Below are 19,525 nucleotides of genomic sequence, written 5' to 3' on the forward strand. Positions count from 1 at the left end.
CTGTGCTTTGTTCTATACTGTACTCTTATGCCTGCATGGTTTAGGGTGGACAAAATTCTTTCAGATGCTGGAAAAATGACAGGCAAAGTCCAGATGCACATTTTAAAAAATGCGCGGATGCTAATCAAGAAAAACACTGTGGAAAAGTGAGGCACTCTGAGTCATCCATCTGGAATAGAAGAATGAGTGTCTCACTGATGTTCATATGATCAGATTTATATATTATGTGCACTCAGTGGTATGCACTTCCCTTTCATCTTTAGAACAGCCTTCCCAGAACATCAGTGGTTTCTGAAACACTCAGACCAGTCCATCTGCCACCAAAAACCATGCCACGTTCAAAGTCACATAAATCACATTTTTTGCCATTCTAATCCTCAGGTCGTCCTAATGACGTTCACGCGTTTAAATGCACTCAGTTGCTGCCATGTGATTGGCTGAGTAAGACAAGATGATAATAAGTTAGCAGGTGTAGCTAACAAAGTTCCGAGAAGTGCATATATATTTTTTATTCACATGTAATAATTTCATTTTATTCTTAACAAATCAGAATTATGTAAGATAAACACTTTAGTTATATTCTAAAAAATGTCTCCTCCTGGAGACGTAATCTTTGGGAACCGAAGTCTTTCGGTCCCCGTTGCACCCGGACGGATTCAAACAACGTACCATGGATGCTAGGGAGGAAAACAACGTGAAGGCCGTCAGGGGAAGTAAAGAAGAGAAAAAACTTCTCAGAAAACAAATTAAAGCCAGTCACACATTACTGAAGCATGAAGGCATCCATACGGCCCCGCAGCCTACCAGGGTAAAGAAAAATAACGTTTATTTGACGGGAAATGGTTCGCCGTCATATGTTTCATTATTTTTCGCTTGTTTTTTTAACATTAAAATGACATTAAAAGTTATCTGCATATCTAATATTTAATTGTTCTATTCATATTTTTTATATATATTTATTATTATTGTTGTTATTATTATTGCTAAATTAACAAGAAAATCAGCCGCTGTTTATGGAAAATATTTTTAATATTTTACTCGTTATAAGAGACTTTTCATTTGCTCCTTTTTAATGGGATTCATTTTTGTGTTCCTGCAGCAGTCTGAGACAGTTTTAAGAACTATTTCTATTTATCTCAAAGGATTTCACGCTGTTATTTCTGCAGACAAATACAAATACGAGTTCATAAAAATTGGGCTCATAGCAAAAGGGAACAATCTACTTTATACTACAGAGAAATATCAACATTTTAAGCCAGTAAAAGCATCACAACAAAAACACAAACCACTTCAGTTGTTTGCTTGTTTTTTCATCAGAGTATGTGTTGTAGGTTGATTGATTGTTAAGCAATCTAACAATCCTTGGGAAAAGGCCATTTTGCCCTTTTTTCTGGCATCTTAACAAAATTAAACAGTCTTATGATATCACTTGTTCATACCTTCAGTCTGTTTTTTCGGTTATTTTCATGTCTGTTTGTTTTTGTGTGATTTTTGCTGTTTATTTCACCTCTGCAGAGTCTGGTGGTGGCTAATGGTGGCCTGGGGAACAGCGTTAGTCGAGAGGAGCTCTCGGCAGCGCTGAAAGAGATGGGAGAAATGGAGAGCCTGCTTATGCCTCCCCATAAGCCCTATGCTTTTGTCACATACAGGTACACTTAGGGCACAGACAGCACTTTGTCACAACAGGAATGTGCTTTGTACATTGAGGACCTTTTTATTCCAGTTAAAACTAATATTATTGTCATTTTCATTCTCTTTCCAGGTGTGAAGAGAGTGCTCTAAAAGCGTACACCCACCTTAATGGACAGAAGCTGCAGTGCGGAGAGAGCAGCATCACGCTCTACCTCGCTTATGTCAACTCAGGTACTTTTACTTTCAGTACCATCAGGAACATTGGGAGTTCTTTCAGATATAGCCTGGCTTAGACATGAATTCTCCTTTCTCGTTTTAGATGGATTTACACTTGCAGGGAGGGTTTTATTGTGTTTATATTAATGTAATGAGTTATTGCAATCCATTTGACTGAACGTTGTCTTCTTAAAGTTACATATGACATTGCAATGGCTTCAGATGCCGGTGATTGTTCTGTATGGGTCTTATTAGATCTTAGCTTAGCTTTCAATACAGTGGATCACAGTATTAGTGGATCCTACACTGGATTGGGTTTCTTCATATGTTACTGCAAATCAGTATATGTCTGATAAAGCAACCTTCTCTTGTGGGGTTCCTCAGGCTTCTGTTTTGTTTTTTTTGTTGTTTCTTTGGGGGGTCTGTATTTTCTGCCACTTGGTCAGGTAATTGCCAGTGTTGATAGTATTTCTACAGCATGTGCTCTCTGCACTCATACTTTTGATTGGCTGTTTATTAGCTGTTAAGGATTGGCTAGCTGGATTTTTTTTCTTTTAGTTAAATAAATAAGAAGCTTTATTATTGCTTTTTCGTATTGCTTCTTATTGAAGCATTTGTTGGGTTCATAGGCTCTTCTGTCAAGCTATTTATAAATAACCTTGTGTTTTACTAGATAGTTCTTTGTCTCTGGATGCTCATGATAAAACTGATACATGTGCCCGACAGTAATAAATCTTAGGTTTAGAAGTAAGTCAAATAATCTGAAAGACTCTGAAAGGTTTTGTTGTTATTTTTGCAGCCAGTATTTAAGATCTTCTGTGTATTTTCACGCTCTTGTATAGTGACCCATGAGGAGGAAGCATCCGTCCCATTGCCAGAGGGTTTAGTTTTGCTGGAGGATTTTGTGTCCCCAGAAGAAGAAGCTCTGCTGCTTGCTGCTGTCGACTGGTCATCCACTAATGATGACGTTACAGGTGAGGGTATCATTCCCCCAAAAAAAAAAAAAAAAAGCTGTGAAGAAAAGTCAGGCGTACACTTTTGATTACAGTTTCTGAATAATCCACTTTAACTTAACTTCATCCTAATGATTCTTAGCTCAAAAAGCTCTGAAGCACAGACGAGTGAAACATTATGGCTTTGAATTTCGCTACGACAACAACAATGTGGATAAGGACAAGCCATTACCTGCAGGTAATCTGGATCTTCTTTTCTTAAAACATATTGTATCAGGCGTGGTTTTGTGGGCTGTGTTTTTCGTGATATGGTCTTCAGTCTAGTTGTCACTAGACAAGCATTTAATAAAGGAAAACAGAAGTAGCAGAGGAATGTGTGTGTTTCTAGGTATCCCTGCGGAGTGTTTACCTGTTCTGGAGCGTTGTTTAAGAAATGGACACATCAACGTGATGCCAGACCAGCTGACTGTAAATGAGTATGAATCTGGACAGGGTGAGTTACAGCTCGAATAATTCACAGAAAATTTTTGCTCATTCCCAACTCTGTATTTTTTAATTTATGAACTCTACTCGCTGGGATTGGCTCCAGAGCCCCTGCAACCCTTTGTTAGAATATTGTGATAATGATGGATAGATAGATTAGTGTTGTATGATTCTCAGCTCAGAATAATAAATATTTAACTTATAGAATAGCCTTCAAAGTAAAAACGAGCACCAAACTGGAGAGCTAAGAGCCGCTGCACCCGTGCGCGCCGCCATCTATACTGGTCCTTTGGGCAGTTAATAACTGAAACAAGGACTTTTAGTCCCCGTCGCCATTATATTGTCATTTTAAATATACAATATAAATGTAACAAATTTATTAGACCACCGCCCAGTGTAAGGTTTATGCCACAGCTGCTCTAAGTTAACACAATATTGGTAATTACTAAGATGCCAAATTATGATTATTTACTTGCGTTCCTGGACAGAAAAAAATTAGTTTTAGTGGTTGAGTGTTTCGCTTGATTAATATCTGTTTTTAGACCTGATTATTAATCTGTTATTAAAAATGAATAAGAGAGCACACAAACAGAGTTTACTGATTTGCACCACTGGGTGGCAGCAGAGCCTTTCCATAACCGGTCGATGAGGCGTTATGGAAGCCTTTGGGTCCTCTTGGGCTGAGAGAAGTTTATTAAATGTTTTACTTGATTAACTTTGCTCTGAAGGTTTTCATTTTCCATGTTTGTTTATGATATTTCCAGGTATTCCTCCTCATGTGGACACTCACTCTCCCTTTGAGGACACCATCCTGTCTCTGAGCCTGGGGGCAAAGGTGAGAAGTCGGTCAGGCATCTGTGATTTGATCATTGTCATCGTCGCCACAGACCTGTGAGCTGGTGAATTACTTAGCACGCAACTCATTAGTAGCCATTTGAAGCCAGCATCGGTCAGCAGTACTCGAGGTGCAGAGAGCTGTCAGTATTGTGTGTGTGAGGGTGCGTACGTGCACACATCTTGTGTCCTTGTGTTTTTCCTGAGAACACTGTGTTACTTTCTCTCTGTGTCTCATTCTTTTCAGTTCCTTCTCACCGTAGCATCCGTTTATCCAGCAGGCACTTAAAGAATTAAAGCTCGTAAGAAATTTTGTAAACAAACGGATGTACACAAGAGTTATAGATTTTCCATTTTCATGTCCTTGACTCTTCCAGGTGTTCACAGGTGTTGTGACCTATAAACTAAGATCGTGGGTTTAGTCTTTGCTGCCTGATTGCTGTGGATGAACACCCATCTGTCCCTGCTTGTCTGAAAAGCAGGGGCTCTGCGAGCAATCAGCTGTCATCTGCTGTGGCATCTGTCACACACACACACACACACACACACACACACACACACACACACACACACACATACATACAGACAGACAGGCTGACAGTGTGTGTATTCATTGTCCTTGCTTTTCAGTGGAGATTCAGAGCCACAGAAAATGTGGGCATATTAAATTACGTTAAAAAAGGAAAGGACACTTGGAGGAATATTTGAAGCGAATAGATCCCGAAAGAAAGTTTTATCGAGTGCAATTAAACTGGCTCTTCTTAAGCGATGCATGGGAGTAAGGGTACTGTTAAGCTGAGGGGTGGTATTTCTCGCAGTATTTCCTGTTTACCACCACACAAGTACACATTTACATGTAGTCATGATGACCACTGAAGCTCAAACTGAGCTTTAGAATTGGAAAAAGTTGATTCGAATGACTAAACGTGGCATGGTTGCTGGTGCCAGATGCGCTGGTCTGATTATTTCAGAAACTGCTGATTTGCTGGGATTTTCACACACAGCCATCTGTAGGGTTTACAAAGAATGGTCGAAAAAAAGAGAATTTATCCAGTGAGCGGCAGTTCTCTGGGTGAAAATGTGTTTTTGATGTCAGAGGACTGCTTGAAGCCGATAAGAAGAAGAACCAGCGCACGCAGAAGAGCATCTCTGAATGCACAACACATTGAAAACTTGAAACAGATTGGCTATGGCAGAGTGCCGCTGCACTCTGCAGTAAACTGAGGCTGTAGTTCCCATCAAAATTGGATAGTGTAAGCATGGATCCATGCTGCCTCGTACCAACGGTTCAGGCTGTTTGTGGTGGTGTGATGGTGTGGGGGAGATTTTCTTAGCAAACTCTGGGCCACTTAGTACCAACTCAGCATTGTTCAAACACCACAGCCTCCCTGAGTATTGGGAAAAAGGTGCTCTGCTCCATCTCAAAGGGGCTCCAACTGGGTACTAGTAATGAAGTGGCTGCTCAGTGCACATTAGGATTTCTAAATTTGATGTTACGGTGGTTGCAGAGAATATAACAAGTAGCTTATTTTAAAGACTATTTGGAAACCTTTTTAAATATTTTGCTACTCTGTGGATTTAATGAGATTCAGTTTTGATTTAAGCAGACAGGATTTGGTGCATAACAAAACTTTTATGCCATTCGCTCAGTTTCATTGGATTTAATTTCTCTGAAAATGTAACACAAGTGATTCAGTCATTATTAATGAAACACTTGTTTCCTTGTAATTACACGAACTATAACTGCATTATTGAGCTGTTTGTGATGTTGTATATTGGCAGCCTTTTGGTGTGTATTTGTACTTGTGTGTTTGTGAGGACCAGTTGTAGACTACAGGAGTGAGGACTGACTTTAGGGCTAATTGTAGAAGTTAGGCAGAGGTGTAGGGTTACTTATTGTGCTTGAAGTTAAGGTAAGGAAGTAAAGAAGCTCTCTGTAATTGATTGTACTCAGAAAGATGTACAAACCTGTGTGTGTTTGTTTGTGTGTGCGTGCATACGTGTGAGGAGGGAGGGAGATGATGAATAGTTGTGCAGTAAAGCGTAGTTGCCAGCGTCACCATCGATTTAGTCACATTCCACCCTTTCATTGATTGGCTAACATAACACTCCTCAGAGGGGAATGAAGCAGTCCTGTGTGTGTGTGTGTGTGTGTGTGTGTGTGTGTGTGTGTGTACGCGCGCGTCAGAGACAGAGAGAGCGTTCACTTGTTTGAGGTTAAAATCTGATAATTTGCTTGACTTGCATGCCCTTTCACACCTAGACACAAACCCGTATATGTCTAAGACACACACACACACACACACACACACACACACACACACACACACACACACACACACACACACACACACACACACACATATACATGAATGCCATCTACTTCACAAAATCCAATTTTCCTGCTGTCAGAATTTGGAGAGATACAGTTGGAAATTGTTGTAGATGTAATTTCCCAGCAGAGCTTATGCTGTTCTGTGCTGTAAGGAAACATTAGGATCAAACACCAACGCTGTGTCTGCTAGCTGCAAGTGAGAGAAAACACGAACAGTGTTTTAGGTGGCCGACAGTGTTTTCCTTTGGGTGACATCAGTCAAAACTGTGTAGTTTGGAAGTTTTGTGCCAAAGTCTCTTTCAGTCCTTTCATTATGGAGCTGAGGTACCTGGATCAGTAATATATTAGCTTTATTGCAAACGTATTGGATTACCGCAAGTCATTAGTAAATACATTTTAAGCTTTAGCGGTGCTTTAGAATGTTTTGCTTAAGTAAAAAAAAAAAAAAAAAAAAAAAAAAAATAAATAAAAAATTAGTCATAAAGTTTTTTAAATTTGTCATAATAATAGCTGTACAACAGCATGGCTTAATTAGAATATAGAAAAAACCATCACAGCTGGATAAAATTGCCCGACTCCCTACTAAAGAACTAAAAGCATAAAAACCAGTGCATAACTTGTTTCCTGTACTTGCAGATACAGAAACATTTTGATGAATAATAAAGGTGTATTATCAGCAGTTATTACTTGCAGCAGATGCACAGTAATATGTAGGGAAACACTGATGCAGGATGCCAAAATATTATTGCTGTTGAACTGTTAGTTGGAATTGCGTGTCCACAACAGGAGCTGATGTCTTGTAGGTGGATGTCCTGCTGCTGTGATGGGCCTTCATGCTTATAATCTTGGCCTCATCTTTGTTGATGTTGAGACTGATTCCCAGTTCTGATGTCAGAAGTGCAGTTTTTTTCCAGCCTCTGGGGGCAAGAGCGCCGTGTCATCAGCAAAGTCAGAGTTGCCATGTTGTGCTGACAGTGCCGAGTGAATGCTCTTCCTTCTGTAGATCATGATGCAGTGAGTTGGAGAGAAATAAATATGTTTGGGTGTCTACTCAGCAAACATGCACAGGTGCAATGAGAGAGGACCAGGAACCATTCCTTGAGAGACTTCTTACATCATAGCAGTTCTTTTTCATTCACAATCATTGATGATGACAGCATGTACCATGTGTGAGGCATCTGATTACAGTTCCTGCCTTTCCTATTTAGCGATCCACAGTATCAGATGCTGCTAAGCTCAATTGCAGTCGAGTCTGTGAAACTCCCCGCATCATTCCTCAGGCAAATTGTGTTCAAAAACTTTGCAAGGGCTGCTTCTGCGCTGTGATACGAGCGGAAATCTGACTGAGAGCTGTCAAGGATGTCATCCATCAGTAGAAAATGATTGGATTACAAAGGGAAGGGCCTGGCGGCTGTTTTTGTGTGTGTGTGTGTGGCATTGGAAAGATGCCTGCAAGAAATATATATAAATCCACACCCAATGATTTTAAAACCTTCATAAAAATGTTTAATTTAATCAGTAATTTGTTATTATCGGTGCAGTGAAGTCATGAGTAGAAACCACTCTTACTTTTAACACAGCGTGTTTGTGTTTGTGCAGACGGTGATGGAGTTCCGACATCCTGATGGTCGTGTTGTTGCTGTGGTGCTGCCTGGACGGAGCCTGCTGGTCATGAAGGGCGAGAGCAGATATCTCTGGACTCATGGGTAAGCTGGACTGTGTCAGAGCGTCAGTCTCTCCTTTTATAGTCAGGTTCTCTTGACCTGATCTTTGGATTGATGCTTAATTTGCTGCTTTTTCCTCTGAAAACAAAACTATTTATTTACTATAATTAGTACATTTCAGTCTGTTGTCTTCAACCTTTGAATTGTGTTTGTTCACATCCACCTCCTCTGGTATTACTTCACCAGTTGGTTTGTGTGGTTTTGTCTTTTATAACTACTAAAACAAGCTCTTCGTGCGTCCTTTTAGGATTACTCCTCGCAAGTTTGACATGGTGCCGGCCTGTGAGCAGCAATCCCCCGATCATGTGACGCCTGAACCTGGAACACGTAGCAATCTGACTCTGAGCAAGAGGGGCACACGCACTTCTTTCACTTTCCGCAAGATCAGACTTGAACCCTGCCGCTGTGGTGAGAGTGAAGCAAAACACACTTTGCTTTTATAAACTGCTTTTCTCACATTATGAGAGTGAGTGAGTTTTTGAGAGGTGAATATATGTAATGTAATGTAATGTTACAGGGCTCCTTTTCCTCATTTTCTCATTTCTCTTTTTTTTTTCCTCCATTTTTTTTTGAGGCCTATAGATCTTTAGATGTTGTTCTGGGTTCTTCTGTGACCTCCTGGATGAGTTGTTGATGCACTCTTGGAGTAATTTTGTTAGGCTGGGCACTTCTTGGGAAGGTTCACCACAGTTCCAACCACGGCTCTCACCATGGTTCTCAGGAGTCCCAAGCCTTAGAAATGGCTTTGTAACCCCTTTTCACACTGATCAAGCAACTTTATTTCTCAGACGTTTCTTTAGATCCTGACATGATGCTTTGCTTTTTGAGGTCTTTTAGCCTGCTTCACTTTGTCAGGTTCAGTTTAAGTGAGTTCTTAATTCTACAGGTCTGGCAGTAATCAGACCTGGGTGTGGCTAGTGAAATTGAACTCAGCTTTCCAAAAAATGTGGTTAATCACAGTTTAAGCTACTACTTTATCCCCCACAGGGCCAGATCGATAGGTTTGGATACCTTTTGTCCCTTAATAAATGAAATTGTCAGGATATCTTTGTATAATATTAAAATTAAACAGCAGGATTATGTTATTTTGTCTGACAGTTTCATCACATGGGAATCCTAAACCCAGAGCATAGCTAGCGTTTTAGCATAAAGACAATAATAAAGGATACGCGAACGTTATGATTGTAATTAAACGTTGCATGGCAACGCAGGTCAAAGATAAACGATCGGCACATCTCACCAGTGAACACCACCTCTCTGTCTCCAGCCTTCACCTCTGCCTGTGACAGTCAGGGAGCTTCTTCAACACCCTCGCCCTCTACGCCCTCCCCTCCCGCGCTTCCATGTTGCCATGCCGATGCAGCCCGTCTGGAGGAGGAGTATGTGCACCGGGTGTACGACGCTATCGCCTCCCACTTCAGCAGCACCCGCCACTCCCCCTGGCCTCGCGTTTGCCACTTCCTGTCCTCGCTCCCACCGGGTAGCGTGCTAGCTGACGTGGGCTGTGGAAATGGGAAATACCTGGGCGTAAACCCAGAGATGATTGCAGTGAGTGTCATTTTATACTGAAATGTCTGCGCTTCTGAGATACTTCATTGATCCCTGCAGGGTAATTTCCTCTATCACTGCTTTTTTTATTGCTGCTGTTTCTTAGATTGTCAGCACTTTGAAATGCTACACATTTTCATAACAGGCGTTTATCTGCAGAAGCATTCATCTGTGTATTCGAGCTAGAACTCCTCTCCTTCATTTCTCACATAGGGACGCAAAATCTACGATGGCTCTGGGCTTTTTCAAACACATGTAGATCAGCATGACTCATCCAATAACTACTAATGACCTTACACAACACTGTCGCTCTGATAAGGCCACAGAGGTGAGGTTAGAGATGTAACATCAGGTTTAACTTTGGGTTAAAGCCTTTAAACACCATCAGGCTTATCGGTGAAAGGATAAAAAAAATTGAAATGGACTTTAGTGCCATAAAAATGCATCAAAGCAACACTGTAATTTAATGGAATACATGGTTGTAATTATAGTCAGATCTGGTTGTGCTTTAATGACGGGGGAGTGATACTGATGAGCTTATTAACTTACACATTCGAGCAGTTGGAAAAATAGGATAGAATGCCTTTATTGTCACTATACAGTCGTACAATGAGATACAGAGCATCTCCTACTTAGTGCAAACATGCGGGGGGGCGTACAGTTCTGCAGTGCTATATACATATGGACAGTATTAACATAGGGAAAAAGATATATATATATATATATATATATATATATATATATATATATATATATATATATATATATATATATATATATATATATATAAAATAAATTGTACAAATATACAAGCCGGTTTTAAAAAAAGTAATATGTAATAAATAGTGTTGTGTATATACAGTTGGGTTATTGCACATAGTATTGGTATAAAAATTGATACAGTATTGCGATATATATTGATACAGCGACACAAATTATCAATATTTAAGTAAATAAATAAAAATTAATCTGGTAATATTCAAAACAATAGGCTTCATCTCACCTGATAAGAAGCAACCTTTCTGCAAACAATCGCAAACAATCGGGGATTGTTTAAGGTTTACAAATAACTTCTATTTCCTTTATTACATAATAGTTAATGGGAATTTCTATCTATGCAGACAGCATCAGTGATTTTCACTGTTTATCACAGTTAACTGTTGTACTGGCAGAAATAGATTGCATGCCATTGCCAACTTGACCCCATGCTTCCAGACTGACTTCATATTTATGGCAGGTTTCAGTGACAGTGCTGGTGTGGTTCACCGTGTCATTTTGCAGCAAAAAACAAATCTCTGAAGTAAGATAACTTTGTCTTCTTGGATAAAACAAGTATTGTTTACATTTAAAAATTTTAAGGTGAGCTATTCATCTGTAATTGGGGTACACTGTTCACCTCAGCTGTCAATGTCGGTTGTGAAGCATCCACATCTATTCACTCTGAAGGAGGCTGAAAACTTTATACCGTAACACAATTTAAGCAGTTGAGTCAGTTAAAAAAGAATCACCCCTGTACAGCTGTACATATCATCATTTCTGCCCTGAGCGTTTTAACATTGGAGACTATGGGGTTTATTTCCTCTCGAAGCCAACCTCAAGTGGCCATTTGAGGAACTGCAGCTGTTGTGCATCAGCTAAAGCTTCTTTCCCCGAACAGTAGACAGACTATGTCATTGTCACACTCGCAGTGCTCAGGGTTTTCATAAACATAAAAAGAAAAGGAGGAACCTGAGCGAGCCACTTCAGGACCTGGTTGCATAAGCCTGACCTCTGTGCTTCAGAATGAAGTAAGGTTTGCATCATTGGGCTAGATGCTGCAGCTTACCCATCTACCTCCAGTGGTAGAGCTTTGGGTCTCTGGGAGGGTATAACTGAATATGAAATGTAGGCGTGAGTTAGCAGAGAGTTTGCTTTTGGTCACAGGTGTAAACATCACGTCTTGCTTCAGGACAGCTAAATAAATAAGAGTAAGGCACAGCGGGATGAGATCCCCGTTGTTGCTCTCATTTCTTCCCTGTGTCTTTTTTTGTTGTTGTTTTTTTTGCATTAGCTCAGTTTCCATGGTAATATCCTACATTTCCTGTTTGCGTATGCACACTGGGATATTCTTGTTTGGGATTTGGGGGTGCATGTAAGCAGCTTATCCTGACTCAGAGTGTAGCTGTGATAAATCAGCACAGAGAACACTGTGATCATGCAGCGAGCACAGCAGCTACCAGAGTTTTATTCTGCTTGTTCTCATTTTCTCCCAACCCAGGTCTCTTCTCTTCTTCTCTTTTCTCGCCTCAGTCCTTCCCTCTTTTTGTGCCTCCTGCTCTACTTCTTAATCTTTCTGTTTGCATGTCAGCAGTAGATCGAGGGTGTGTGTGCATATGTGTTGTGTTCCTGCTCTCTCACTTGTGTCTGCTGTCTCTTGTTCTCCTTGCATAATTTATCTCCATTCTTGCTCATTTTCTCTGGCTTAAATGATCACGAACAGTTTGTAAACATATTATTCTTCAGACCTTGTACGTGCTGACACTCTGCTGACGTGTGCATTTGTTGCTGTTTGAGAATGATAGTCCACTGAATGGCCTTGTTACTCTCTCTGTATGTTTGTGTTTGTGTTTTATTTCAGGTGGGATGTGATCGTAGCAGTGCTCTCGTCCAAATTTGTGCAGAGAGGGGTTTCCACGCATTTGTATCTGATGCTCTGAATGTTCCTCTGCGAACAGCCTCCTGTGACGCTTGCATCTCTATCGCTGTCATACACCATTTCTCCACAGAGGTACACACAGCACATCCTCATACAAAGAATAACCAGAATAGAACCGTTATATCAGTTTTATTTAGAAACCTACAAAAAAGTTGTATTAATTGTTAGTAGCTCACTAAAGTTTTCATGTTCTGAACTTGTGTGCAAAAGTCTTTGAGCTCTTATTTCTTTAAATTCTCTTCAACTTTAATTCTGCTAATGACATGGGAATGAATGCAGTGATTTATTCAACAAACATACATGTTAATACCGATAAAAGGCATAGGGAGACATGCTTAAATATTTGGTATGACCACCTTTATTCTATTCAGCCTGAACTCTCTTCGGCAGCTTTCCTGTAAGGTCTGGTAGTCTTCAGGAATAGTTCTCTAAGCTTCTTGAATGGCATTCAAATCTCTTCTTGGGATGTTGTCTGCTTTTTGTTCTGTTCTCCATCAACATGATCCCACAGTGCTTAAATAATGTTGACGTCTGGGCTCTGGGGAGGCCAGTCCATGACTGATAGTGTTGCACTATATGTGTTTCTATCCAGATAGGGTTTTACTGCATTAGCAGTAGGTATTGATCGGTGGATCAAAATCTGATGGTATTTTTCTGTGTTCATAATTCCATCAATTATTATAACATCTCCAGCTCCAAACCATGACAGAGCCTCCACTGTGTTTAATGGCTGCAGACACTCCTGTCCTGACTTCCTCTGTACATACCGACTATGATTTGAACAAAAGTTTCAAATTGAGATTGATCTCTCCATTAAACCTTTTGCCACTGATTTTTAGTCCAGTTCTTATGTAATTTGGCATGCCTCAGCCTTTTCTCCCCGTTTTTCTTCCTCAAGAATGGCTTCTTGACCCTTCCACTAAGACCATTTCTGATGAGGCTTCGGTGAATGATAGATGGATCCACTGAAGGTCCAGATGCCTGTCTCAGGTCTTTGCTTTCCTGTTTCATAATTAAAAGGCCATGATTTTCAGATACTGCTCAGCTGCTATAGTTTTTTTTCTTCGTCTTTTAGGCCTGCCACTTCTTCTTTTATTCTCTACTTGTCCATTTTTGAAAAATATTTTTAAGGACACACTGCACACCATGGTGAGATGTGCAAAGTGTTCAGCTAATGGCTCTTTGGGAATCAGGTTGATGATACAAAAATACTGTTTTATTCTGTCAGACTGTGTTGGATACAACCCTGGTTTGTTCATTGAGTTTGGTGGTTTTCTGATCCCTGAATAATTCAATGGATTTGTGTTAAGTGACTTAAAAAAGACATTCCCCTGACAATGGTTGGTGAAATGGACTGAAAATGATTGAAAAAAATCTTCAGAAGGCGGTCTCGAGCAAGAACTATTGCTCCAGACCACCTTAAAATTCCCAAAGAATCGTACTCATATAAATTAAAAGAAAGAAATGACAAATAAACGGGATTGCTCAAGACTTTTGCCTTGTACAGTTCCCTCCAACATGGTTTGGGATTTAAGTTACTAATTGTTGGTAATGCTGGTAGTTGTTAGGATTAGGAATGGGAAGTGTGGGATATATCAATACCTATCTGACTGACTTCAGTTCCAGTCTGAAGCCACAAGGACCGGAAACAAACTGAAACAAACAAAACCACTCTGCAGGTCTTTTTCACTTAAGATTCACATCTGTCTGACAATGATTCACATGCAGTGAGTCGCATGTGATTCTGTCTTTAATTTATTTATTTTTTAATGTGTGTGTGTGTTGTAGGAGCGGCGGCTAGCAGCTGTGAGAGAGTTGGTGAGACTTCTAAAGCCTGGAGGTCATGCACTCATCTATGTTTGGGCTTTTGAACAAGAGTACAACAAGCAGAGGTCCAAGTACCTCAAAGACCACAACAAAGAGCATCATGGGAAGGAAAACCTCGCTAAAAACACATCCGAAGACAGACGGGAGCCTCACGGGAAATCGGCTATGCAGAATAGTGGACATTTGGAAGAAGGCTACGAGCCTGTTGACAAAAAGCAAGATGTTGGCAAAGTGACTGATGGCAAGCTTAGTGTGCACACAAACCGCACAGCCTTTAACACCCAGGACCTTTTAGTTCCCTGGCATCTGAAAGAGGGGAAAAAACAAGGGGAGGAAGAGTCAGGAGATGGTGGGAAAAGGAATAAAAGAAAGGAGAAGTCTACAAAGGTTTTAACTAACCAAACCAGAATTGACAGTAACCCTGGTCTCAGTCCAGGTTTTGATGCAAGTATGTCTCCTGGATTAAGACTCGACACTGATGACGCCACTCACAGCCCAGACTCTAAGCCCAGTCCGAGTGGCACCACTCAGACCTCGAGTTCTCATCTGAAATCAGAGTCTGAGAGCCATCTAACCCCCGTCTTTCACCGCTATTATCACGTGTTCCACCAGGGGGAGCTGGAACAGCTGTGCAGCCAGGTGGATGGAGTCAAGGTACAGAGCAGCTACCATGACCAGGGTAACTGGTGTGTTATATTAGAGAAGGACTGACACACACGTCATTAAAATCATTTTTATGCAACTAGAGATCTGCATAAATAAAGAATTTTAACTTAAAATTAAAGGATCCAATTTTTGCCTTCTACATATATATATGATTTTTAACTGTGTTGGAATAAATTAAAAAAAATCTCTGCTCCTGTTGTGTTTATTTATATCACCATGTTTTGACCTTGGCTGAGCAAACACACCTTTTCCCTGTTATGCTGTCATGGATCGAACAATCCCGCTGTGATAAATCCCACCAGCTTTACTCAAAAATAAATGCAACTAAATTAAACATTTCTGGAGTTATTGTATCTACTAAGCACACTCTGGCTAGCTCACTGAAACGCCACACTAAAAACAAGCCTATTCAGACGAGCACAAAGACAAGACTGTACCCCACAAGCGATAAAACCCTAATCTCGAAAAAAGTTGGGACGTTGTGTAAAACGGAAATGAAAACGATGCCATGAAAATGCATCATTTTAAGTCAAATATTAGCTCATTTTGAATTTGATCACAGCAACATGTCTCAAAAACATCAGGGCAGGCCGTGTTTACAGGTGTGTAGCAACCTTGCTTCTTTTAACATCTGGGAACTAAGGAGACCAGCTGCTGGGCTTTTGGAAGATGAATGTTGTCCCATTCTTGTTGATATATGTTGTAGCTGCTCAACATTCCTGGGTGGTCTTTGTTATATTTTTGTTTCATGATGCATCAAATGTTTCCAACTGATGAGAGCTCTGGACTGCAGGCAGGCACATTCAGCACCAGGATTCTTCTGATAAGATTGACATGATGTGAGATAATTTAATGCATTATGTAGTTCAGCATTATCTTTTGAAATATGCAAGACCTTCCCTGAAAAAGACGTCACCGGGGGGGCAGCATATGTTGCTCTAAAAGCTGTTTATACCTTTCAGGACTGATTGTGTCTTTCCAGATGTGCAACTGTGCAATTCCATAGGTACTAATGCACCCCTGTACTATCAGAGATGCAGGCTATTGAGCTGAATGACGTCATATTGTTCATGAAATAGTAAAATATTTGTTTTGCGACACACATTTTCCCCACATTTTAAAGTTGTTTTTTTTGTTTGACATTGTAACTCACTGCTTTGCTTCCTCTCCTGACCTCAGTGTCTGCTCTGAAATCACTGAGCTGTAGTTCAGTTGTAACCTGTCTGCCTGACCTTTTCAAGGTAAAGGGCTGAGGTGTAACACAGCAGATCAAGGCTGCGGGTAATTTGGTCACATTTAGGAACTGGTCTTTATTTTTTTTTTGTCCTTTTAAATATGACAGAGGTGGCACCTCACTGTCAGGCATCATACAGCCACATGATTAGTTACACTCTGTATGCATACAGTGATTAATAACTGTTTAACCCAGGGATGAACAATTCCAGGCCTCGAGGGCCGGTGTCCTGCAGGTTTTATCATTTCTACAGAGCTCCAGTAGATTTTCTTTAAATACATCATGTATTTCACATGGTTCACTTCTGAATCCCAAAATTTTAGAAAAATCTGGGCGATTCATAACAACCTGGAAGGTTGGGCTTAAAATTATTAACCAATTTAAAGACTGGGTGGTGAATAGAAGATGGCAAAAAACAAACAAAACAGAAAAAATCAACTTGGTGCACAAACTCTTGAAAGGGGACCTTAATGTCACAGAGCACATGGTGTGCATTATTACGTAGGCATAAATAAATAAAAATGTGACGTGCTTAATTTCTTTAGAGGCATGAAGATAGAGTAATCTTTGTCCAGAAGTGGAAATTATGCTGGTGGCTAAACCACTGTACAAAAACGTCAAAAATCTTAGAGTGCATGAGGCTGAAGTGCAGCCAGCCTGACCAGGAATTACAGTCAGCTTTATACTGACATGCTAAAATTCTCTGAGTGTATTTGCTGTCTCTAACAACCATTTGCAGATCTGTAATAATTACTTTTGTATAAGTTATTTGCTCGTTTTAAATTTGTGCACTATTTATTTGTCCATACAACCTGTACACACTTTGTGATAGATGTAAGAGGACCCTAGAAAAAGGTGTAATAATAAATAAAACCAAAAATGTTAATTGAGTCATTTGATTTATTCTAAATTGGAAAATTATTTTCTGTCCACCATTTTTGTGACTAGCAGTCTCTTCCAGGTGACTGTTGTTGTAATTTGGTGATGTATATATAAAATTATATTGATATTAAGATATTAAGACAATAGCAAATGAGATCACAGGATGAAAAAAGTGTACTTTAAAATTAGATCTTGTTTCATTGGAACAGTGAAGTTAAATAAGTGCAAGAACAAGTATCACTGCTATGGAGTTTGCATGTTTTGCTGCTAGTCTCCTCTTGGTATTTTCTTATTTAGCCGTTGGTGCCTTAACCTCAAAGTTTAGAGCACAACACTTTGTGTGTCAGGGACTGCGAGGAAAGTAGGACCCAAAATCTCTGTGATGAATGCAGTACGTTTATTTACAACAAGGATTTTTCACCCTGACCTCAAACTTTTGAGCAGTAGTGTGTATTGTATCCATGTATCTGTCTGTATGGGATCAGGATTTTGTCATCACTTCCAATCAAAAACTGCATTTTTTAGCTGTGTCAGTCTTTAAAAATTGAGTTGGAGTGTTTCAAGGCTGATGGAAAACTCTCCCTAACAAGTCCACTTTATTGCGTGCTCATTTGTTTTCTACTATAAGTGGCTCATAGGTATCTAACTAGTCCACTTTATGCATGCTTCCTAGTCTGTCACGCTTATCAGTGGCTCATGGTTGCTTAAAGCCTATGTCTGTACTTGACCACAGAGGCAGAGCATCATTCAGTCCTGCCAGCTGCCTATCTTGGTAGCATTTCAAGGATGACCGACTCCACTTTCTCTGCAGCAAGACAGCTCATAACGTTTTAACAGTCTCTCCCTGTCCTGATATCCAATATCATCTGCTATAATCAAGAACCATTCACTATCATTGCAATCTACACTACAGCTCAAAAGTCTGAAGTGAATTAGAAACGCCTCATTTTCTAAAATCACTGAAATTCATATAAATAGTTTTTAAATGAATCAGAAATGTAAAGAAAGGTGAATGTTTAACAGTAACGTTGATCACAAATGAAGAATGAGGTTCAATGGAATATCTACAGAAGTATACAGAGGCCCATTTTCAGTAATACCTGCTGTGTTTCAGTGTTGTTGTGTTAACTACTGTCAGCTTGTCAAGTTAAATCCCAACGTGTCAGTCAAGAAGTCATTTTCCAAAGACAAAAGCATCGACCAAAATCATTGTGCCAATTAAAAACACAGTAAACTTTACAACATTCATGTCAGATCATCCCGTTTTCACTTTGTAATCTGATCAAACCAAGTTTACACTTTTATATAGCAACAGTGACACACCCAGCTGTTCAAAACCTTCCATTTTTTCATTTTCAGGCGTTGGAAAAGCTTTCAATTGCGATAATAATATTTCACAAAGCAATTCTTACAAACAAACGTTTTCTCTTTCATCCACTTTCAGACTGATTGAACCCATAAAGTTGAATTTCCAGATCCCAACTAACCCAATTATTGTTTTTTTAAGCTGCAGAGTAGTTTTCAGCTCTTCTTGCCAGTAAGATGATTCTAATCATATATTAACCATCTGACCTGATACATTAGCATTAAGTACCACCATGTGATCTGTAAAAATGGGCCCCTGTATTACTGTGTAGATGTTTTCTCATTACTGCTAAAATTCATGTATTATTACATGAAAACCAATGGAAATTTGTATTTACAACAAGGACTTTTCACCCTGACCTCAAACGTTTGAGCAGTAGTGTGTATTGTATGCATGTATCTGTCTGTATGGGATCAGGATTTTGTCATCACTTCCAATCAAAGACTGCATTTTTTAGCTGTGTCAGTCTTTAAAAATGGAGTTGGAGTGTTTCAAGGCTGATGGAAAACTCTCCCTAACAAGTCCACTTTATTGCGTGCTCATTTGTTTTCTACTATAAGTGGCTCATAGGTATCTAACTAGTCCACTTTATGCATGCTTCCTAGTCTGTCACGCTTATCAGTGGCTCATGGTTGCTTCAAGCCTATGTCTGTACTTGACCACAGAGGCAGAGCATCATTCAATCCTGCCAGCTGCCTATCTTGGTAGCATTTCAAGGATGACCGACTCCACTTTCTCTGCAGCAAGACAGCTCATAACGTTTTAACAGTCTCTCCCTGTCCTGATATCCAATATCATCTGCTATAATCAAGAACCATTCACTATCATTGCAATCTACACTACAGCTCAAAAATCTGAAGTGAATTAGAAACGCCTCATTTTATAAAAACACTGAAATTCGAATATTTTTTAAATGAATCAGAAATGTAAAGAAAGGTGAATATTTAACAGTAACATTGATCACAAATGAAGAATGAGGTTCAATGGAATATCTACAGAAGTATACAGAGGCCCAGTTTCAGTAATATCTGCTGTTTCAGTGGTACATTGTGTTAACTACTGTCAGCTTGTCAAGTTAAATCCCAACGTGTCAGTCAAGAAGTTATCTTTCAAACACATAAGCATCGACC

General features: G+C 39.8%; 1 protein-coding gene across 1 annotated transcript; it reads left to right on the forward strand.

Annotated features, from left to right (window-relative positions):
- Positions 1 to 649: 649 nt before the first annotated feature.
- alkbh8 (alkB homolog 8, tRNA methyltransferase) lies at positions 650 to 16,997 on the forward strand. Its single transcript, XM_031743152.2, has 12 exons — positions 650 to 808; positions 1,516 to 1,649; positions 1,763 to 1,863; positions 2,691 to 2,822; positions 2,944 to 3,039; positions 3,190 to 3,294; positions 4,049 to 4,119; positions 8,053 to 8,159; positions 8,425 to 8,585; positions 9,445 to 9,725; positions 12,343 to 12,492; positions 14,209 to 16,997. The coding sequence occupies exons 1-12, from the start codon at positions 671 to 673 to the stop codon at positions 14,956 to 14,958; spliced, it is 2,226 nt and encodes a 741-aa protein (XP_031599012.1). The 5' UTR covers positions 650 to 670; the 3' UTR covers positions 14,959 to 16,997.
- The last annotated feature ends 2,528 nt before the right edge of the window (positions 16,998 to 19,525 follow it).

This window comes from Oreochromis aureus, linkage group 14, assembly GCF_013358895.1.
Source record: "Oreochromis aureus strain Israel breed Guangdong linkage group 14, ZZ_aureus, whole genome shotgun sequence".
Lineage (NCBI taxonomy): Eukaryota > Metazoa > Chordata > Actinopteri > Cichliformes > Cichlidae > Oreochromis > Oreochromis aureus.

Coding starts and splice junctions, on each gene's coding strand:
- alkbh8 (XM_031743152.2), top strand. CDS start 671: ATGGATGCTAGGGAGGAAAACAACGTGAAGGCCGTCAGGGGAAGTAAA. Junction 1,650..1,762: donor TATGCTTTTGTCACATACAG/GTACACTTAGGG, acceptor TTCTCTTTCCAG/GTGTGAAGAGAGTGCTCTAA. Junction 2,823..2,943: donor CACTAATGATGACGTTACAG/GTGAGGGTATCA, acceptor AATGATTCTTAG/CTCAAAAAGCTCTGAAGCAC.